The 23475-nt window shown below is 41.6% G+C and overlaps 2 protein-coding genes across 3 annotated transcripts; both read right to left on the reverse strand.

Annotated features, from left to right (window-relative positions):
- Nucleotides 1-4997: 4997 nt before the first annotated feature.
- On the reverse strand, nt 4998-8885 carry si:dkey-90l8.3 (LIM domain transcription factor LMO4-B). Of its 2 annotated transcripts, none has more exons than XM_053421332.1 (5): nt 8538-8885; nt 7183-7423; nt 6978-7074; nt 6468-6626; nt 4998-5805 (listed from the first exon to the last, which is right to left on the reverse strand). In XM_053421332.1, the coding sequence occupies exons 2-5, from the start codon at nt 7395-7397 to the stop codon at nt 5797-5799; spliced, it is 480 nt and encodes a 159-aa protein (XP_053277307.1). In that variant the 5' UTR covers nt 7398-7423; nt 8538-8885; the 3' UTR covers nt 4998-5796. The 2 variants fall into 2 exon arrangements, with proteins under 2 accessions (XP_053277307.1, XP_053277308.1); XM_053421333.1 differs by having other exon boundaries at nt 4998-5840.
- A 9934-nt stretch (nt 8886-18819) lies between these two features.
- On the reverse strand, nt 18820-23199 carry ccn1l2 (cellular communication network factor 1, like 2). Its single transcript, XM_053421633.1, has 5 exons — nt 22894-23199; nt 22548-22764; nt 21680-22012; nt 20135-20337; nt 18820-19922 (listed from the first exon to the last, which is right to left on the reverse strand). Exons 1-5 carry the CDS (start codon nt 22960-22962, stop codon nt 19620-19622), a joined length of 1125 nt encoding a protein of 374 aa, XP_053277608.1. The 5' UTR covers nt 22963-23199; the 3' UTR covers nt 18820-19619.
- Between the last annotated feature and the right edge of the window lie 276 nt (nt 23200-23475).

Here is a 23475-nt window from a genome sequence, read left to right on the forward strand (position 1 = left end):
ATCAGTTATATAATAACTCCATCATATTGTCTAAACTGGCTGATTGTAATGAAAATCCATTTGTTATCATCAAACCAATGCATCATTCTAACTATAGTTGGGACAGCGGAGGTGGAGGAGACAATACATTTGTTGACTCTGTCACATTTATCTGTCTCTGTGTGTCTTTCTATCTCTGAGCGGACCATTCCTCAACCGTGTCCAACATTGACAGCCGCGCGTAATGACAGTCGAATGCTCGCTCACTCCTCATTTACTCAGAGCTGGCAGTGTAACAGTTCGCTCAGAACTCTTAAGTGGTTGTTAATTTAATATGCAAATAAGTCTCTTGTCAATCTGAGTGCATTTTAATGAAAATGTTCCTGCTCCCACAGGGGACGGGGGCTTCTGCAGGTTGACTGTGGCTGTGTGTGAAGGGGAGAAAGAATAGGGCCAGAGGGGAAAGAGCACACCAGAGAAGATGTGGTGGAAGAATAGCAGAGGGGCAAAGTATGAGGGACACAGAACGGAAGGCCACATATCACATGTTGAACAAACATGGCGGCTGGTTGTAGCCTTAACATGTGCAACACAAGGAGCTGATGCCTCTGTCACCTGCACTCTGGCCTCCTGTGGTCTGTGTCCACCAGGGTTCCCAGCAGAGAACTGGAAAACAGAATCTGGGGTGAAACATCCGCCTGCACAAGCATAGACAGAGACCCACGTGCACACACACACACACACACACACACACACACACACACACACACACACACACACACACATCTCTCTGTTAATGACAGACCTTAGCTCAACCTTTGCCTACATATGGGTGGTGCAGTGTGCTGCAAGTAAGGTGAGCGTGTTATTGGGAAGGTGGGGGGGTGGATTGCAGGCGGTGTTAAGTCAAGCAGGAACCCTCAATGTTGCTAATTTATTTACAGATTTAATTAGATGGATAGAGCCCTCACAGATATAAGAAAGAGAGGAGAGATGTTGCCAGCGTTACAGCACTTTAATTATGGTAGCAGGCTCCTGATCCCTGTGCTCCGCTGTCTGGGGAGCCAGTTAATTAAAATCCTCATTATTTTACTTTTAATTAGTTCCCCCCTCTTTTGTTTCCTTTCACCATATGGCCGTGTTCCGTGGTCAAATTAACGTAATTGAGCTAATTAAGCCGATCACTTTAATTATTCAAAGCGTTCCGATTGGCCAGGAGAACTTTTCTCCATCCCCGCTCCCTGACATTCCTGTATGAGGCTTGCAGTTGTAAAGTCGCTCTCTTTGTCATTATGCTCCTCTGCTCCCATGCTGAAGGCAGTGAATTATGGCTGCAACATGCCTCACTTCCATGTTCCAGCCGTGTCTCATATTTCACTCTCATACTATGTAGGGTACACAGTGCAGCACTGGAGACCTCAGTGAGTTCAAAGAGGGCTCGGGAATCCTTGGAACATTTAACACAATATGGTCATGACAAATTGGGTGTGTGTCTGCAGCTGTAAAAGCTACTTCTTGACAATCATCTGGTGCTCAGGGATGGGAAGGTAAACCAAAAATAGCTTGCACAGCCCAATCAGCTTTCTGGAGGATTGTCAGCACAGTTTAATGCCACAGACGTCTCTCAACACAGGTCCATAGCATTATCATGCTTGCGTTTCGAGAATGGTGACAACCAGATGGCGGTTTTACAGCACGCATACTTGTATTGAGCTCAGTGCCTAAGGGTGGACAAGACCTGTCTATCAGCATTCATCTGTAGTGCAGGCTGAACACATACTGTACCTCGTTGCTGTCTTTCCTTCCATTCTACTACCTTTTGGTCCTGTATTGATTATAGTAAAATCTATTGAAAAATAGGGCCAAATTTTTAAATGATTGGATCCAAATTAAAATACAGAGTCTCGGCTCAAAGTAATGATCCGTGACATTTTCATGGCAGACATCTGTTTTTATATTTTACTTATTTATTGGTGTATGTAACCGTGTTGAGTGTGGAGATCAAGAAAGTGTTGATCTTACATCATCTGTAAAAATCCTCACAACCAATGCACTCTACATTTCTAGTCTATTTAGAGAGCATAAGCTATAATATACATCATGCCAAACAGAAACTGCCTGCTCACAAATCACATGATGAGGCCAACTGAACTGGTGAGTATGTAAACTGCATCGCCATATAGATCAGTTCACCTAAATACAAGATAAAGATTTTCTCACATATATCCGCACACAAATCATTTAGCTTATGATTCTCAGAGTTCGGTTCTCAGACCTGTGATTCACGCACAGATATTACCCTTGTACACTGTCGATCGATGGATGTTTTTGTGGCAATTTGAATGAAATGTAAAAAAAACACAAACATGGGTTTTCATGGCAAAAAGCTGCTCCAAAATACTTCTTAAGGTGCCCTTATTTACTCATCCTGTGCCTCAGCGTGATGAGAATTGCAGCAATGAATTTGTAAGCAGAAGCAGTGACATTTCTCACAACAGCAATGAGGATAAGCAACAAATTATTGCTAATTCTGTGGTGTTTGTGGTAAAAAAGAAGTGGATTTTTCACACAGTAACATGTACGTTTTTTAGTAGAGCTAAGTTCTACTGTTTCTGTCATTGCAGTTCATGTATTACTGACAAGCATTTTTGAAGAAAACTGGATTATTTTAGGAAGATTGACCAGAATTTTATTTCGCATAGTAACCATATAAATATACAAGAGACCGGGGATAGCCAGATATGACAAGACATTTAAACATTAAGCAGGGCTGTCTAACAGCAGTAAGGTTTTCACTACCTAAAATGACATAAAAATCTAAAAATGTATGTCAAAATGTTGATTCAGATATCTGTAAAACTATTTGAAATGATTATAACTATCACAAATATTTATTATTACATTTGAATATTTAGATGGAGAAAAGGGAAATGTAATTTCAAACATCAACGACTACAATGTCTGATGCATTTAGAAATGTCACCTTAATTTTAGATATGAGAAATTATATTTTTTGTAGCTGCGAGTCAAAGCCAACATATCAATAATATGATTTTGACTTATTTATGATTTATCCATTATCTGTAAGAATTGTATATATTTTATATGAACATTGCCACACTTGACTTGGTGATATCACTTACATTTTGTCTAGTAAAAATCAAGTTATCGTCAAGGCAATATTACATAATACACGAGTCAACTTGGAATCCTAACATGGAAAAAATTCTATTACAGGTGTCTGTAATCCAGTTTGAATAGAAGTAGTTGGTAAAAGTTGATCAATAAGTCAATAACAGACATTTTAATTAGTCAAAAATCTATTGTTACTAGTTATTAATTGATACATTTTTAAATGAATATACATTTATTACAAAAAATTATTTGAATATATTAATATTTTTAAACAACATGAAAATGTTAAAATTTCGCAGTCTTTATAGAATGAAAACAAGGGTTAACAAGGGTTTAATGCAGCTCAAATACACCAAACATAACAATAATTTAGTTTTAAAGATGGTTTAAATGAACGTAAAAATAAAGAGTGTTGAGTTATTGTATTTTTTACAACATTCTATCAATGGTTGATAGCCAGAGTGGGAGCTGAGCATCTGCGTTCTTGTACAGTTCAGACATCTGGAGACACAAAGCAGACTGGACTGTCACAGAGATGTTAAAGATGCACATTGTCTGCTTCCAAACACTTGGTCTGGCCTCTCCACAAACAGAGGCCTAGTGCTTTGAGCACTTGGCTCACAAACCTGCAGATCACCTTTAGAATGGAAATGGCCTATGGGTAGGCAGCCATCTTGGATCTATATCACAGGAAAGTCAAGGAGGCTCCATGAGTCCTCTTCATCTTCGTCATGAGCGTGTAAAAATATCCTGGCATCATCCTGTGTCTTCACGCAGTGTGAGGTGGAGGAGCTCAGGCAATTACACTCATCTGCATGTGTTAATATGATTAATTAGCAGGAATAAACACTTTCCTATGACACAGGCTACATGGTGAGCCACACACCTGCAGAAGCTCTGATAAAAGACATCGCCTCATGGCAAAGAGCCTTTTCATGAGATCTGCTAATTGGCATCTGAAAACGTTCCATCTAATTAGGAAGAGGCAGATGAGGCTTGATTAGTTTGAATTCAAAGTGTAACTTGTGGTGCGGAGGGACTCGGGGATGTGCCGAGATTTTATTTCTACACCATCACGATACAAAGATAATTGTAATTGTGATCATTGGCATACGTTAATGAATTTGCGTGACGCTCCTTGATCAGACGTGGAATAAATAATTGATGTAGTATCAGCACTGCCATGACAAGTGGGACTATTGAAATAGCTAAGCGCATTAAGGTGCAAGTTTGATGACTGCCATGCTCCTAGGCAAGGTGTGAAAGTAGAGCAGATGCTATCTCGTGCTTCCTGCACGCTGCAAACTCTACCACTGCTATCACACTAATATTAACTCCCAGCCTCTGATGATATGTTGAGACTTTGAACGTAGCTTTAAAAAGACACATTGAGTTACAGCGAATTAGACGCAGCCCAAGAAAATAATTTGCAGAAGCCATGCAGAGTGGCAGAGAACAAAGAGCGGTGATGGGAAACAACCCAGGCTGTGTGGGAGCTTTAATTGGAACATGGTAAACAGTAAATACATCAGATTGTTTCAAATGCCCTGGATGTAAAGGGGGCCACTCCCCTTTAATTAGCCTGCTTTCCGATTAGGCTTTATGAGAGGCAGGCAGGCCGGCAGGCAGCCACTGAGCCAGTCAGCCACGGGATATGCCCCAAGTTCAGCCCCCCAGGAGCTCTAAGAGCACAGATACAAGGCTCATGTTTAATTGCCTCTATAAATGGTCAGAGCTCAAGCCTCCTAATTCCATTCCTCTGGGTAATCAGGCATGTTTTTGCCATACAGGGCTAAAGAGAGTGAGAGAGTTAGCCACATGCTAGGTACCATGCAACACAATGTCACTCTTAGGCTGTTAAGAGGCTACAAAATGACCCCAGCTCACTTCGCAACACAAAATTAATTTTAATAGGATTTTGTTAACTCCAAATATTTTTCACACAATGAACTAGAGAAATAAAACTGCACAGAAAAAAAAGGCAAAACCATCACTGGATCATTTCAGTTCTTTGTGCAGGGCATCAGAAATATCAGTAATCACACATAATAGCAATATTAGATTATTAGAGTGCTTAAAAAAGTGTCTGGTCAAACCCATTTTAAGGTTTTCCCATGATTGGACATTTTCAGATACTCTGGATTTTGCCTGGAACCTCACATTTTACATTCAATCCTCAGTGTGTAAGATCTCAGATTACCATATACAAGAGAGCGAGATCAAGAGTTCGTTAAAAACCCTGACCTTCAGGGAAAATAATGCCACATGGCGTAAGCAAAGCTTTGACAGTCATGTAACAGCAGTCCATCAAACATTCATTTGAGCATCTTTTGTTCCCTCTTCCAGTTGGCGCTGGGTTTCAACATTATTTTTTTCCTCGAGCTTTCTCTTTGTCCTGTTGAAGACTTTTGCCTGTGCCACACAAACACTTCCAAGTCTTTGCATGATGCACAGACCACTTTTACATTGAACACAACATAAATGTCACTTTGTATGTTCTATATTGAGTCTGATATGATGTGGAGGGGGATATCTTGGCGAAAAGCTGCAGCCTCTCCGAGTAAAAGAGGCAAAGATGGTGATGAAATCCACAAAGGTGACATTAGCAGGAGAAGAGGAGGTGCAATGAGGAGAAGTGAAGCTCAGGAGAAAAGGCAGGGCAACACGCGGCACTGCTGCCACTCAGCAAACCTGCAGAGCAGAGAGCAGGAACAGGGTCAGGGTCACTGCAACAACAAACACCACACAGTCAACCGTGTGGCCTTCTGGTTGTGAGAGTATAAAACCCCACAGCAATTTTCTCTGCTTTCATTCCTATTGAAAAAAATTCTAAAATTAAACTCCATTTTAGGTTAAAGAGACAAATAAAATGAAATATACAATTGAGGATTATCTAAATATACCTCACACTATGACGTAAAAAATTATTTAGATTCTAACACTACTAATCATCAACATTTTAATTCAAGCAGCTTAGCAGCAAACTGAAATTGTTATGTACATTATTTTTCTGTCTTGGATTATTTACCTATATTCCTTCTGATCAATTTTTCGAACTTGCAATAATATGTTTTCATTCCTGAGCAGACACATTGTAACATAAACACTCTTGATCTCATTATAAAAAATAGCACCTCTGATTTTTCTGTCATCACATTTTACCCACACTGCTGCATAGTTTTTCTTCATATTAATACCATGTCCTGCTGCTGTAGCCCCTTTTCCCAAAGGGGAAATCAACAGATTTTACTATTCACATTTGAGCACAGAGATATTCATGTAAGAGAGATTTTACACTCTGCTGTAAATTCAGATTGCTGCGTTGTGTCATGTCAGCAACCCTTTTTATTTACCTTCTGGTCTGTCAACACAGAGTTGCTCTGAAGTGGAGGCATGTGGCTGTTGAGCAAGGCAGCACCGGGTCTGTCGTGCTCGCAGAAGATTGTACCATTGATGTAGTGGAAGCGATCGCCAGGCATCAGTCTGTTTCTACAGGTGGCACAGCTGAAACACTGCGGAGCAGCAGAGAAAACACAGAGGGTCAGAAAACAAAGATAATTCAGCTCCTTACAGCATGGTTTACCACATCCCTTCAAGTGAACCTTTTTCTTTTCTCCAAAATTTCAACAAAATGTTCCACCTGCTATGAGAAACTGATACTGAATAAGGTTAATTAAATAATGGATTGTGTGTTAAAATGACAGCACGGAACAAAACACATTAAGGAAACGTTTGCTTTTTCTTCTAAAACTAAAAAAGGAAATATCTTTCCATCTTGCTGTTTTTGCCACCAAATCTCAGATGCTTCTGTCAAACAAGCAGCAGGAGACAAAAGGGTGTTGATGTGAGAGCTTGGGATTTACCTTGAGGTGGTAAACATTTCCCTGTGCCCTCATTACCATTTCGTTGGCTGGAATCGACTGGCCGCAGGCGCTGCACGCCCCGCTGTGCCCGAACAGTCTGCAAACACAACAACACTGACTGCTCAGTCTGTGTAGCCTCCAAAATATAAAACCGGCAACTGCTTCTCCTCCTCCATTTCCTTCACCACCTCTTATTTGCCCTCACCTGATGTAGTCGCTCCGACAAAGAATCATGCCCCCTTTGCTGTAGCAGGTGGTGCCAATGTCCCCCAGTTGGGCTTGGCAGCAAGAGCACTTGAGGCAGCGAGTGTGCCAGTAGCGCTCCATGGAGAAGAGCAGGAAGCGGTCTGCGATCTTTCCTCCACATCCTGCACATGACCTGGGGGCCGTCGGCATGCCTGATGCCTGGCTGTTCACCATATTGTGATGTGGTCCCTCAGAGGCTCCTACATGTGGAACAGAGGAGCGACAACTGAAACAGGAGCAGAGCTAGACCCCGCTATGTTCAAGTACCCATTTCTTGTCAGACATGAAGCTCTTTAATAATTCCAGCGTGAAAGATTGTGGTGGCAGCTGATTGCGGTTTATGGTTACAAACAGATTGCTTTGATATACAATATGCCTATTCCAATATTACTGGAAATATATTTATCATTACAATTGCCATTGCTGCTCCCTTCATCTCTGTCAGACTTTTTCTATCGTATAAATACTTTAAACAATGATACTCCATTTAAACTCGCCATATATGTTCGACACTGTATTTTCTCATCAATGATGTAAATATTCTTGTTTTTTTGATGTGCTCTGCTTCACGTGACATCTACTGCACTTCGGTCCCTCCTCTAAGAGGGATCCCTCACATGCAACTCTCTCCGAGATGTCTTCCTTCTTTTATCCGTCAGAAATAGTTTTTTGGGTAGTTTTTCCCACTTGCTGATGGTTAAGAGCAGAGGATGTCACACCTTATTAAACCCTATGTGGCACATTGTTATTTGTGAATATGGACTATACTAATATCTTTGATTAGATTTTCAATGTTTTTTTATTTGATTCTACTGGTAAATATGTACTTAGCAGTTGTAAATACAAAGAGGGGTTGTGACCCCCCCCACACACACACAGTTTTCATTCCACTTCCATTACAAAGTAGTTGCAGGACTTGAACATGACTGCAGCAGCTTTCAGAGCTGTAACAGGTTGACCTCCACACACTCGCCATTAGGACCGAGTGACGTGTCGAGTCATGCTGCCTGGAGGTGATTGATTTGATAAACACGGTGGAGATGGACTCCCATGCACTAACATCTGCTGTGTGTTTCCATGTGTGTGCGCCCAGAGGAGGGGGAGGCACAGAGTCACCGAATGGGACTTCAGGAGCAGTGCCAGCCCCGGCACTCAATGTAACACTACAAGCGGAATAAAAGCATTCTCTGACATTTCCCTGCCTATTGAACCTGAGTACATTGAGCGTCAGTGGCATGGTGTTTACCACCAGGTGATGCTCGCTTCACTCACTACTGGGCGCGCGGAGGGAGAGGAAAAGAGGAGACGTGTTACCTTGACGTGCCGAAGCTTCTCCTCCTGCCTTCAACTTTCAGGAGCTTGGGGGATTTTCACCGGAACCTCGACGCGCTCGGAGTTGAACAGCAGCTCTTCTTCTTCTTTTAGATTGGACACGTCCTGTGCTCCATGGCTTTTCAGAATAAAAGGCAGAGCCAGCGCAACGTGAAGCCCGGCGGGACGGCGCGGGGACGGAAACAGTTGAGCAAACTCTCCCCCATAGACATCCAGCTCCTGACTAATAACTACATGGAGCAGACATGACGCAGCCTCTTCCGTCCTCACAGCCCGTCAACATTGCTCCGTCCGACTCCACCGCTTCTGACAGCGACACTATTCATCAAATTGCGCAAGATGTTATTTAAATGAGCAGGAGGGGGACGCAGCCGACGTGAGGCGTGCAGCAGCCAATAGGAGCGCGGGGGGCGCGGCCTCAGTCAAAATGATTTATGAGTTTTTAGTGGCTTATTAATATGCAGAGCCCCGTAAGGTATTACTGTTTGTGTGTGTGTGTGTGTGTGTGTGTGTGTGTGTGTGTGTGTGTGTGTGTGTGTGTGTGTCTGAACATTGTGCATTCAACTCGCCAGGTTTTTAATAGTTCATATTGAACAGGAAAACAACTGTGGTAGGAGGACATGCGTTTATAAAAACATTATTTTGTTCATCAGGATTGAACTTATTGTAGTTTTAAAAAAAATAAATGATGAAACGCTCCAAAGAATTGGATGGACAATTGTCCAAAGTTCTGTACATTAATCAAGTTGAAGTTGAGAGAAAAACAATGCACACACATTCATTTTTTTTTTGAGGATTGTGGAATTTACTCTTTCACGAGATCTGCGCAGGATTTTTTACCTTGATATATGAAGCCATGGGAATCAAATTATTATCCAACACTGTGTGCGTGTGGCTGTACATTTGTAATAGTTCACATTGTCTACATAGGCCTAAATACAGGGACGTGCTAGACATTTTGAGGGGCCATTGTTCTAAAAAAAGACAATACCCCTGCACACACACCCATGCTGGTGTAAGTTAAAAAATGAGTGCAGATGCTATAGTTTCTGCAAAATTCGAAATACACTTTTATTACATAAATTAAGATCAATATGGGTTGACATTGTGTACATCATTAAAAGCTAAATTAAATCTAGCTAATTCAGACTCTCAGTCACAATGTAAACCTCTGTTTGGACAGTGTCACATGATAAAGGATAAAGCATCAGTGTGTGTTTGTGTGCGTAAGGGTTACAATATGGTCATTATATAGTATTAACTGGCAAACCAGCATCCCTACATGATACAATATTCTATGTTTGAAATATGTTGTCAAAGGACGATCAAAATATAAATGTTTAATTTGTAAGGTTTAAGATTCATTATTGCTCAAGGACACTTCAGCAGGGCAGCTGAGGTGTTATAAGGCTTGAGGCCTCAGTAGCTGCTGCACTTCCAGCTGTGTTCCAGTAGAGGACAGCATCCCATACTTCTGTGAGCAGACCTTGGCAGGTCACCGTACATTCTGATACACAAGGTTAGAGAAGATAAAATTAGTGGTAAAACAAACATATTACGAAAAGCAAACAGTTACGGGAAATTATTGTCCTTAAAGTATGTCTGTTCCATTTATTTTAAAAGTGATCACCGGAAGTGTAACTTCGGGAGCTAATGTGTGACACTTATGAAGTGACAGATCAATAAGTTTCAAATAAGTTTCTATTCACATCTGTGATACACCATGAATTGGAAGATATCGTCATCAAGTATTTCAGTTAAATTATGTGGCCGAGTAGTAAACACTCTTTTTTTCTGAATGGATTCCTCTCAAACATCAAGCATTACAGTTTGATAAGGTTAAAAAGTCAATGTGTACGTTGTGTAACACTTTCAAGTGTGTAGAAAAACAGCAAAAAGCACGAAAACAGTGCTGTCAATTGGTTGCCTAAGGCTAATTCCTTCGTCTTTACTATTGACCAGGGTCTCAGTGTCGCTGTTGTCTTGGTGTTATTTTTGTTACTACCACTAGAAGTCTTCAAAGTCTATGCATTTCAAATCTTGTACATAGAGTCTCTACATTAAGTGCAAAGTAGATCATTGCACATGCTCACAGTGTGATTAGATTAGTAGGTGCACAAGTAGACCAAACTTAAAGCTGCACATGACTACATTTTATGTTCACATGAATCATCATAACAATGGAAATATACGATGCTAAAAAAAGACAAAAGTGTATTTGTCAAATTTCAGACCACAGTTCTTGACATGTTCTCACTCAGAGCCCATGTTGTTTAAATAGCAAATGCTCATGGTGTGTTGGAATAAAGATGAAGTGTGGTGAGGTTCACATAGTACCATATCATCTGCATTGCAATGAAAATGGTCTACACATGATTTGCCCCATGGGTTGTACTTTGTTAGGAACAACTCTACACCTCCTTATTCATTGAATCTTCCAGTCGACCAATCATGTGTCAGCAGCTCAGTGTTTAATATCCTGCAGATACAGGAGCTTCAGTTATTTTTCTAATCTAATATCAAAACGATGAAAACATGTGAACTCAGTGACTTGGACTGTGACATGATTGTTGGTTTGAGTCTTTCTGAAATAGTATTTAGAGTTTTTACTCAGAATGGAGCCAATAACAATTCAGTGAGCAGCCCTTCAGTGTTGATGAGAGAGACCAGAGGAGAATGGTCAGACTGAGCTGACAGAAAGGCTAAGGTCCTACATTGAGGTGCATCATCTAAAACAGCAGAAGACCAACTTTTTCACACCATGGATTAAAGACTTTGTGACCATGACCAGAGAGATGTAAACAAGATAGATTTGTCTTCTCAAAAATATGACTGTTGCTGATAAAGATATCAAACTGTTATCACACCCTTTCTAACAAACTGTTATAGTGAAGGAAGGTGCGTCAGACTAAAAGTAATATTTCTTTTCATGGTGGATTTAACAAGATCAGCGAGAACTCATGTAAGATGCACACCTATGATTACATGCTACCAGAACCTGCAATACGCAAACGAGAGAGCTGCTCGCATAAAGTGACTTGGAACATTTAATGTTTATTTTTCAATCTTTCTAACTAAGAAGAAAGTGAGTCATTAGTGTAACAATCATAAGATACATAAAATATAAATGATCGTGTTTTGTGGAGCGGGGAAGCAGTAGAAGCAGTAGCACAAGTGCTAGACACATTGTGAGTAGTTGTTTTAGGTGGTTCTTTGAATAAGTTTTGACGTCACAGTGTTTACTCGACACTTAACTCTCAGTCAAAACAGGATCCTTTGTGGATATGCTGAAAAGATGTTCCATGAAAAGCCGTGGCACTTTTAAAGGAGGGTGAGTCATGCTCCACACATTCATTTTCAGAACAACAAGCCAATAACAAGTCATATAGAGACGTGTTATTGTCCCACATTGTGCTGAAAAGGAACCTCTTAGATACATCCTTTTTCACAGTGCTTGGAGAGTTTGAGGTGGAGTTTCCTATGCTGTAGTCAGTGTGGGAGCCCAAGACCAACTCCCACCTCTGCGTGAGGAGCCCGTTGATTTCGGACATATTTCCTGTTCCTCTGTCAAGCCCCTGCTGAAAGCCAAAGCTTTCTGTGAGGCCGGTCAACACCTGTAACTTCCAGTCTGGATTCCTAGCCAATACAAACTGCCGTGGAGAATCACAGCACCACAAGCTGCCAAGACAATCACGTTTAGGAAGCTCCCTCTCTGTGATCCTTCCATCTCTCCGGCTCTATTTTTTTCTCTTGTGCGGGCAAGCACCTCAGTGTTATCTGACTAATGTGGTATTAATGAGTCTTTCTAAACGCCTGACGTCTCCTGAGTCCACAGGTATTTGATTGTCATTGAGTCGTGCAGTGGTGTGTTGCAGAAAGAGAAACTCAGCAGTGTGTTTATTTCTCAGTGGAGATCAGTGCATTTAATTTATTTTAGTAATGGTACAATAACCAACCATTACTTGTTATACTCCTTGATGCAGTCCATAGTATCATCAGTATTATCAATCAACCAATAACAATTTGTTTGTATAGCCCATAGCCACAAATCACAATTCTTCTATAATGCAATATCCCCTTACCTTAACTCTCAACAAGAGTGAGGAAAATATCAAAAGAAACCTTTTACAGTTTTTCACAATCGTTAACACACGTTTTTCAAAACAATAACGGCTTTCTCAAAACTGCACACAGAAAACTAAAAACCTCACACACACAATGCTGACAGGCCTCGACACTCACGTCGCCACAGGCCTCCTCCATGGCCTGGAGCAGTGGGACCCGGTCCTGTGGGTTCCGTTCATATACCTTACACCTCCAAGCTGAAAATAATTCCTCAATGGGATTCAGGAAAGGAGAATAAGGTGGAAGGTAAAGAATGGAAAAATGTGGGTGGTCCTGGAACCACTCCCGCACTTGAAAGCTCACATTGTCCCGGATGACAACGTGATTGATCCACTGTGGGTCATCTGGTCAGGTGGTACCAGCAGGTCATGCAGGCCATCCAGGAAGACGAGGAGACGGGCAGCGTTATAGGCCCCTAGGTGGGCATGACGGTGCAACATCCCATGGTGATTCATTGCAGCACACATTGTGATGTTCCCACCACGCTGGCCGGGGACCTCAACAATGGCCTGCTGGCCAATGACGTTTCTGCCCCGTCACCTCCTCTTCACCAGGTTGAATCCCACCTCATCAATAAAGATGAACTGGTACAATACATGAGCTGTGTCATGCTCCTGGATCAGCATGAGAATGCAAGTTACAGTATGGACACAGAGAGGTCAACACAGTGGGCTACAGTGAGACACTGTAGAAAAGGAACAATATTGGATTACAGGTACAATACATGCATGTGTCAGTGCTGAATGTATGGTACTTACAAGCACAAACTCTCACCATAACTCCTTGATGGCTGTGTTCCATTCGAATGGGACCCTGAACACTTGTTTCATCAGCATGGCATTCCTATGACGAATACAGTCCAATGACGGTCTGGACGTTTCTAAATGTAGCATGGTCAGCCAGGATCCTAGTTTTTATTTGTCTGAGTGTGATAGAGTTGTTCTCACGAACCATATCTACAATTTCAGTCTCCTGTTCGGCTGTGTAAATGCTGTGAAATTGCTCAACAGACCTGAATTTTTAGAGATTTGAGTATTTGTGTGTTGTAGGTTGATGCTTTGAGATTTTACTTGAGAAGTGTGTGCAACAACTGAACATTGTGTGTAGTGTTTTGACAACAAGGTGATGTGTAATTGACATCAGAGTGTAAACAAGGAAGGTCAGAGTCTAATGCAGATAAGGGAGTGTGAAGTAGTGCCAAATTGGGTCGAGCGATTGGTACATGAAGTGAAGGTTGTGCAAATTGTGCCGAATTTTCGCTTTTTGTGTTTTAACAACTGAGAAAAACTGTAACATGGAAGCAACCTTGAAACTTCAGAGAGAGTCTTCTCCCAGGACGGAGAGAAGTGCAATAGATGCTGTGTGTAGTAGAGCATATCAACAAAATAACAATATTTACAACATTCATGTGGAAAAAAACTGTGTCTAACATTAATGATATTTGTGAGTAGGCATATCAAAGCAAGTGGTAATCTTAATCTACAATTAGCTGCCACCATGTTCCACGATCTAGAAACTACGATCACGATCCAGGATTATTGCTGCAGTCACAATCCTGGATCTGCAATGATAAAGCACAAGGACTCCAGTGAAGAATTTATAGTTTTTCACAATTGTTAACACACCTTTTTTAAAAAACGCCTATCTCAAAACTGCACACAGAAAACTGAAAACCTCACACACAAAATCCATAACCTGTCACTCCCTTTGCCAGATGACTCTTTGCCATCAAATCTCTTAACTGTTCACAAAATGGAACTCGTGTTTAAATTTGGTACACATAGCCCTATTTTCAAATGACACACACATACCATTCATTGGGTACACACAACTAAGCATTTGCTGCACACAGCTAAGCATTTACAGCACAGTGTAGTGCAAAATTCAGTGTGCAAGATCACCATGGGATCTTGCACCATCATGCCGACCTAGGGGCCTATAACGCTGCCCGTCTCCTCGTCTTCCTGGATGGCCTGCCTGACCGACTGGTACCACCTGACCAGACAGATGACCCACAGCGGATCGATCACGTTGTCATCTGGGACAATGTGAGCTTCCACCGGGCTGCTCGAGTGCTTGAGGGGTTCCAGGACCACCCACATTTTTCCGTTCTATACCTTCCATCTTATTCTCCTTTCCTGAATCCCATTGAGGAATTCTTTTTTTCAGCTTGGAAGTGGAAGGTATATGAACGGAACCCACAGGACTGGGTCCCACTGCTCCAGGCTTCATGCCCCACTCGAGCCGTTTCTTCCAACGTTGCTTGGACAGGGACAACATTGCCTGTGATGTGGATGAGGCCGGACAGGAACCTGAGGTGTGATGCCTAATTCATTTTTGTGAAGGGGGGAGGGGGGGGGGGGGTGTTGAGCAGCATATTTTTGCTGCATATTTGGGTGCTGTTGTATGTTTGACTATGAAAATATTAGGCCTACACTGAGACATTTTAAAAAAGGAGAAATGGCTCATTCTCCAGTCATTGTCATTGATAAGGTGTGTTCCATTTCGATGATTGTGTTTTCAATTTTGCACTTCAGTGTGCTGTAAATAGTGTGCAGCAAATGCTTAGTTGTGTGTACTCAATGAATGGTATGTGTTTGTCATTTGAAAATATGGCTGTGTGTACCAAATGAAAACATGAGTTCCATTTTGTGAACAGTTAAGAGATTTGATGGCAAAGAGTCATCTTGCAAAGGGAGTATCAGGTTTAGCATTTTGTGTGTGAGGTTTTCAGTTGTCTGTGTGCAGTTTGAGAAAGCCGTTATTGTTTTGAAAAACGTGTGTTAACAATTGTGAAAAACTGTAAATGTACAGATGGTGTCGGCTTCCCGAACTGAAAGTGGGAGATGATTCCACAGGAGAGGAGCTTGATAGCCGAAAGCTCTGGATCCTACTCTACTTTTAGAGACTTTAGGGACGACAAGGTATGATGCTGCTATATTATTAAGGGCCTTTTGGTTGGGGAATTTTAAATTCTCTTCTAGATTTAACCGGAAGCCAGTGTAGTGAGGCTAATACAGGAGAAATGTCTCTTTTCTTGGTTCTTGTCAGGACACAAGCTGCAGAGTTTTTAACGACTTACTGCTCGAGCCTGATAATAAGGAATAACAATAATCAAGTCTGGATGTAACAAAGGCGTGGACTAATTTTTAAGACAGGACGATTTTTTAGATGTTACATAAGTGAAAGAAGGCGGTCCTAGACATTTCTTCGAAGTATTTTTTTAATTTTATTAAATTGTATTCTTTGAATTAGTCGACTTCTTTTTTTTCCTTATAACTTTTAATAATTCAATTATTATATTGGATATTATATGGATACTATCTGTCGGCATATTTTTCTGTTCATGCTATGCATTTTACTGAAATGTCCAAATGACAAAGGAGCAATCAGATGTTGTCATGGGACACCAGCCTTCATGTCCGACAATTCTGCTGGAAGGATCATTTCCCTGAATGTACACCAACCAAACAGCCTGAGCAGACAAACATCGTCATCCAGTGTATGGTCTGGGTCAAATGAAAACCAGTGGCGCCATCAGTGACGACAGCAGATGGTGAGGAAGTCTCCATGGTGAGATGGTATGCCATGTGTGCTTTTAGCTTCCTGCCTGTCGATGGGATGGTAAAAGAATTTAACCTTGTCTGAAGATAGATGCAGAGAGGAATACTCGACCCGTTGTCGGTTGAATTTACAATAGATATAGTTCCAGTGATAAAACATTCTCTCCAGCCCAGGTTATAACATCCATTAAATAAAGTATTCTAAGTCTTCACACTATACATACTCATTTGATCCATTGTTGATATGGAAATAAAGATTGGTTCAATGCTAACTTTTAAACAATTTAATGGCTGTTTTATATGACTACTGCAGTGCTTTCCTTTTGAAGACCCATTTCTAAAGAGGATGTGATTCTGTAAATATTGTTGTTACGATGGATGTCAGTCTGATATGGTGAAATAAACAAAAGAAATAATCAATCTGATTGACTGTTTTTTACTTTTTTATTATATTGATATTGAACGTATTGCGTGTCCAAATCGCACCAAACTAAGCACTGCCCTCTCTCAGGCTATTTACAATAGACATGCCAAGTATGAAGCCAATGAGTTGAACAGTTCATGGGATATATATTGAGTTAAGAATTTTTTGAGTTTATGATTTAATTAGGCAAGTTGATATGTTAAAGACTGAATGGATTGTCTCTGGCTGCTGTGGAGAGAGCCCTGTGGCATGGCCAACGGCCCCGCTGGCGCCCCACATTCTGTGAGCTTCAGAGTGTCTCAGTCCTCAGTGTCTTTTCCTCTGTGTGTCTCTCTTGAGTGTCTCCTTGAGGCAGCTCTGCTGCTGCCTTTGTGAAGATGCTCTCCCTGCTACCTCCACAAATACGTTACAAATGAATATTTCAATCTATATGAGCTTTGGGTGATGTTTATCAATCAATCAATCAAATTTTATTTGTATAGCCCATATTCACAAATTACAATTCATCTCATAGGGCTTTAACAGGGTGTGACATCCTCTGTCCTTAACCCTCAGCAAGAGTAAGGAAAAACTACTAAAAACCCTTTTAACAGGGTAAAAATATGGTCCTTTTGGAAGCAGAGATAACTGGAAAAATGTTTTTTGGCCTTTCATGACGTCACATCAACATCACCTGATAGGGAATACTTCAGTAATCAATGTAGGCTTTCAATTATCTCTTTATGTATTTTTTTAACCATATTTTTGCTTGATTGAAAGTATTAGTGCAAATGTGACCATGTGTTGTTGGGTTATTTTGTGCGCTGTCACACACACAGGGGCAAAATATTACCCTGCTGAAATGGCTATGCCAGGGTGCAGAGTAAAACCTCTGGACTAGTTGTATGTAAAGATATGGCAGACATGGAGCACACACCACTGACTGGGACAGTCAGGAGGTAGGTGTGTTCTTCCTCCTCTCAGAAAGGGGCACATGCCAGGGTCAGGAATTTAGTAGCCCACTGTAATGTTTGTGCTCTGGAGGCAGCCACAGCATTGTGTAAGGCCATGAGACAACACAAACACAGAGTTCTGGCCGAAGTTTTGTACTGAGAAGCTCTTTGATCCAAGATTAGGGGTTCTATCATTACCACAAAGATTTGAAAAAGATCAGAAGTGTACTTTGACTTATTAGTTTGATCCATGTCCTGTCCAACAACATGGAGGAGGTTGGATTTATGATCTATACTGCAACATGCCAGCAGGTATGGATCAGGACTATGGATTTAAGATTTCATTCAATATCCTAATTCATTATTTCATTAATCAATAGTCTGACTTTTCATTCCACATGTTTTAACATTCACTCCAAATATTCAGATTTCATTATATTTATGCAGCTTTCATTCCATATATTTAAACATTCAGGTCATCAGCGTAGTGCAGGGCCAACATACAAAGACAAACAACCATTAACATTCACGTCAATTTACATTTTTTATTTAGAAAACCCACTCAGACACATTTAGAAAATACAAAGTCCACAAAGAAAAATCCCTGGCAAGCTACCATTTAAACCTGTAACCTTCCTGCTTGGCAACAGTGCTAACCATCGCACCCCCGTGCTGCTCCCACCTTAAATCGTATGTGTACATTTGTGTATATTCAACTTCGTTAACAGCACGTAAATGCAGTCGATTCTAGGAGCCACATCTGAGATCTCTGGCCATAAGAGCACAGTCCTCAGAACAGCTAAGACAATGCATGGAGCCCTTAGGCAAAAAAGAGATTGTGAATGAAAGACTGAAACTCATCTTTGTCTGTGTTCTTGAGCCCATTAGAATACTGGTTCAGCTGAGAGCACAAAGTGCAGTTTCACACGAAACACTACGGCAGTGAATTCTTTCCTCCTGACCCCAGCAGCTTTAAGAGGAAAATGAATAATAAAATCCACACAATAGCAGAAACCCGACAGGGATGGAAAATCAAAAAATTGGATTCAAAATGATGACTCATCATGCAATGGTTCCTCCTCTAGGTCCTTGCTGGCTTTTGCATTCTAAAAATATTCATACCAGGTCAGAGGAGTTGTGAGGAAAGCTCATATACTGTATTTATGCTTTTTACCTGGGCGTGGGTATCAGATTACATTTAAGCAAAAAGATAACACATAACAGGTTGATACGTTTTTATTATATGTATTCACAGGTGTTTATGGACAAATTTGTATATCCGTATACCTAAATATATAGCATATTTTTTTCTCTTCAAATAAAGCATTGTATGTACAATCTGAAGGACAAACAGACATACACAAACAGACATACACACATGAACATACACACACAAATACACACAAAATCAGCACAATCACACCCCGAAAAATGAGGTGATCCAAGAATTTACCCCTCCACAAGTAAGAGTGAAGTCTATGTACATCAAATGTCTTAATCTATATACTGTGTGTAGCATAATGAGCAATATAAGTATCTCATTCTTAAAACACACCAATAGGACACACACGGAAACAACACGTGTAGAAAACACTGTTAGACAAAGGACAGGACATAATGAGCCCTATAGTCACTAATGAATACGTCTCATGTCATCTGCTTCTTCTCATTGGGAAAAAAATATGTGTCTAAACAAGCTTCTTACTCTATGACAGATGGTTGCGTTGTTGTCTGTGGAGATTACACAAAGTTACAAATAAATAAAAATAAAAACCCTCTGCCAGCAGTCTAACACAGTAGCAGTGTGTTTTCCTCAGTGTTGCCCCAGTATCAGAGCTAACACAACTCTTGTGTGGGCAAACTCTCATCATGGCAGGAAGCTTAAAGTGCAAGCAAGTGTGTCACCTGGTTGGAGGCAACACACGTAAACTCTTTTTTCTAAATGGGAGACAGTGGGTGTAGGGAGGTGCAGAGTGTTCACCCAGCTTGCCAGGTCAGGGCCGGGCATGATGAGTCAGCCTCAGTGCCTGAAGGTGTGGATGTCATTGTGGAGACTGACTGAAGGGCTAGAGGGCCCGCTGTTTGAATGGCAGCTTGTACTGCAACTGCACCGCTGTATCCACATGACGTTCCTGTAGAAGCCCTCTCCATCGGGGCAGTGGAAATGAAGGCTCACGGTCCGGGAGAGGGCAGGCGTGCAGCAGCGGCCATCGGTGCAAGTCCCACAGGTGCGAGGGCGGTACTGCTGTGCTGTTGAGCATCCAGCAAAGGTGATTCTGATTGGGTCCTTGGGGCGCACAGTTCGCTGACACCTCTTTCCCTTCTGGATGACAGAAACACAAATATCATAATTTCCTTGTAATTCTTTTGTAAATTTTTGTTTTACACACTAATAGACAGATACAATCATCTGAGTAGCTTTTCTCTTCTTTTCACAGAAAAAGAGATGATTTACGTTGTAATAGCTGTTAGATGCAAAAATATTTTGCATGTAACTGCAGTTTTGTTTGATGTCCTTTTGGGAATGTATCTCACCTTGTTAGCTACGGGAGGCTGCAGCTCACAATGTCGGACCTGACACAGTCTGGTTTCTCTGAGCATCCGACAGTCTGGGTTGTCACTGGTCACACGGCTAGAAACGCCCATCCCACATGTGGTGGAACACTCAGTCCATGCGGTGGTTTGTGGGAAACAGGTGGATTTGATCAATACCTCAGACATGGGGAAGGACACCATCTCTGAGATAGAGAAGAAAGACAAACTGTTAGAATCAAACAATGAATCCCAACATTCAGGCAATTAGATTTTGCTTATGTGATGCTATTTGTATCACATAAGCAAAATCCGAAGAACCAGAGAACAGATAAATGTGATTCAGTTGGGTGTTTTCCTACACTCTGGTGCTAAGCATCATAACAACGATTTTTTAATTGAACAAAAGAAATAACAAAATATAATGTGAAATATGTATTCATACGTACTGAGCATACTCATGCCCCTCTGAGGTTGAACCTTTTCAATTTCATTCAAGGAGAGTTGAATTGAGGGAAACTGCACATTAGTGGAAACACTTGAAGATGTTTCTACTCTCCTCCAAAAGAACTCTCTTTGAAGCCAGGCTATGCTTTAGAAATGTCTCGCCACAATGCTGTCACAAAGCCCTGAATTGTGAGACATTATATACACAGGTGTGTCCTTCTCAACTTTGTCCAAGCATCCTAATTTGTCACATGTCAACTTCCGACACACCTCAAGGAAGATTAAAGCAAAGAGGATTCACCAGACCACACGTTTTTCACCACAGCAAACAGATTTGCTAACATTTCTACAAACATGTTTTCAGCTTGTTATTATTAGTACAGTGGCAGTTTGGAATGGACTGTTTGCTTGGCCTGTGGTGATGCTAGTTGCAGCTTTTTATCTGAAAGTGTAAAAGTAATTGAGCCACGGCAAATAAAGACCGGCTTTTGAAATCAGTCCTCAGAAGCCTGAAGCCACAGCTGCTGCACAAAGAGCTGTTCAACTGTTTATTCAAAGTTCAGTGAAGCTCGACATGGTTTCCAGTTTTTTCCAAACTAGAGAATCAGTGGTAGTTGCGTTGTCATGTTCCACAAAATCACCAACCTTAATGAGTCATAGCTGCTGCTGCCACATAGTTCTGGTCGCCTGCTTACTCAGTTTATCACTAGTCCAAATCAAACCAAATTAACGATACGTACGCCAAGTCGATGGGACAAACAGTTTCACGAGATATGCGAGCCAAAATCAGACAGAAAGATGAATGGATTGAGTGTAAATTGATATCAACTCATCAATTTGCAGAGAAACTGTATATCAAACTGATACTGCCATGTTTTTTTTTGGGGGGGGGGGGTTACAAAAACTCAAAACCAATGAAATACAAGATGAATTCTAAAGCAGCTTCAGTAGGATAATTGCACCATGTTTTGGATATATTGTATTCAATGATTTTAATGCTGACCTTGGCCCATCTCCTATACATCAACATGAGAACCTGACCACATTAAGTGTTAGTGGGACATAAGGAAATGCATGACTGGGTTATACTGTGATGCTTACCTCTGAATGTGGTCCCTCTGGTCTGCAGCAAGGCACTGATGTGGTTGGGAAGGTGCTGGTTGTCTCGTCGGGAGGTGTGTGTCGACTCGTCTGGCTCCTCACTGATGTGGTTTTGGTCGTCACACACCCATTCCTCGCAGCACCGGCCCTCAAGCCTGACCAGCCGGGGCCTTGGGCAGCGCCAGGTGGGTAGAGGCACTTGTTGAGGACAGAGGGGCATGCAGCCCACCACCCCATCCATACAGGTGCACTGGTGCTGACAATTGGGCTGGAAGTCCTCGCCGTGCTGGTACAAACGCCCACTGAACTCGCAGGGCAAACCCTGGGCCTCAGCTGTGAACGTGCACATACAAGACAGGAAACAGAGATGAGGAGAGACCTTTCAACTCCATAGGAAGGACAGTCTGGAACACCTGGCACACTAACATAACTAATATGTCTCATCAAATTTCATTGCAATTCTATATCAAAAGATTTTCAGATTTCCTGTTATTAAACTTTAGTTCCATTTGACATCCCCTTCCCACATGGCTAAGACTCAAGACTCAAGACTCACAAAGCTCTGGCTGAGCCAAGTGCTCCTTTCATAACAATTTACATTTTTGTTTACTCTGGTTTCTTTCTTTGTGATTTATTCATACAGGCAAGCATTGATTTCTCTACTTAGAAGGAGTGAACAATTTGTTTGATGTGTTATGAGTTGTAAAACCAAGAAGTGATTTTCTTCTTGACTTTCAGATTTGTATTTACTTGACAGATATTTTTGAATGACTCATTGTTGTTATGTAAACCCAATCAACTAGTTAAATTCGGTACATTTCATTAAGTTTAGTAGTGTGCTTTTGCTCAGCCTGGATTTCATTCTCACCTCGACACAGTCCTCTCTTGGGGTCTCCTCCAGCCCCAAGATGGCAGCGTAGCCCCTTGATGTGATCACAGGGTTCGGTGGCGTTGCAGTCCTCATTGAACTGCCGAGCACAAACCTTACAGCAACCACACTGGTCTGTCACCAAGCTGATGCCCAGCTGGCAGAGCGGAGGTGAGGAGGCACAGGAGCATTGAGCTGGACACTCACTCTCTGCAGACTGGGTAGGGGTCAGAGGTCAGGTCGGGATGAGGGAAATTAGCTGGTGTGATTACTGAACAATATTAAACACACAGAAACAAGTATAGAGAAGCTTTGAAAGCAAGTGACCACAGTCACAGCAACTCACCATTACTGCAGCACTGCTGAGCACAAGCAGGGTGGAAATGATCTGTTGCACAGTAACAGAGATAAGCATCCTGCTCACATCAAATAAACCAATAGAGAAGTGTAGAATTAAGGATCAGTTCAGATCGACTGTCCAGCGTCCAGGAGAAAGAAGTCTTATTCGTCAGCTCTGGGAGGAGAAGGTATCCACAGTCCAGATTCTGTACACTGAGAGCTACACCAGTGTGCTCTTGTCGGTCTTCTGCAGTATTTTGGTGTTAGCACAGCTCAGCTCTGCTTCACAGAGAGGTCTCCCTGTGCGGGGCCTGTACTTATAGACACACAAGCCTCCCTCCGCCCCTTCTCTGATATCACTGACTCTCCCCTCCAGATGACTGGAGAGTCTCCAGAGGGAGGAGGTGGCAGGTATACTGGTGTCAGACACTGACACACAAACACTGACACATCACTGTTATTGTGGACGTGTGACTTCAAGGAGAAATGTCATGGTGTCAAAATATATGCAAGAGACAAATCTTTATTAAGTAATATAGAAAAAGTGTATGACAAGAAAAAAGAAAGCAATGGTAGGTCAGGTGTAATG

Source organism: Pleuronectes platessa, chromosome 4, assembly GCF_947347685.1.
Source record: "Pleuronectes platessa chromosome 4, fPlePla1.1, whole genome shotgun sequence".
In the NCBI taxonomy this organism is placed as follows: Eukaryota; Metazoa; Chordata; class Actinopteri; order Pleuronectiformes; family Pleuronectidae; genus Pleuronectes; species Pleuronectes platessa.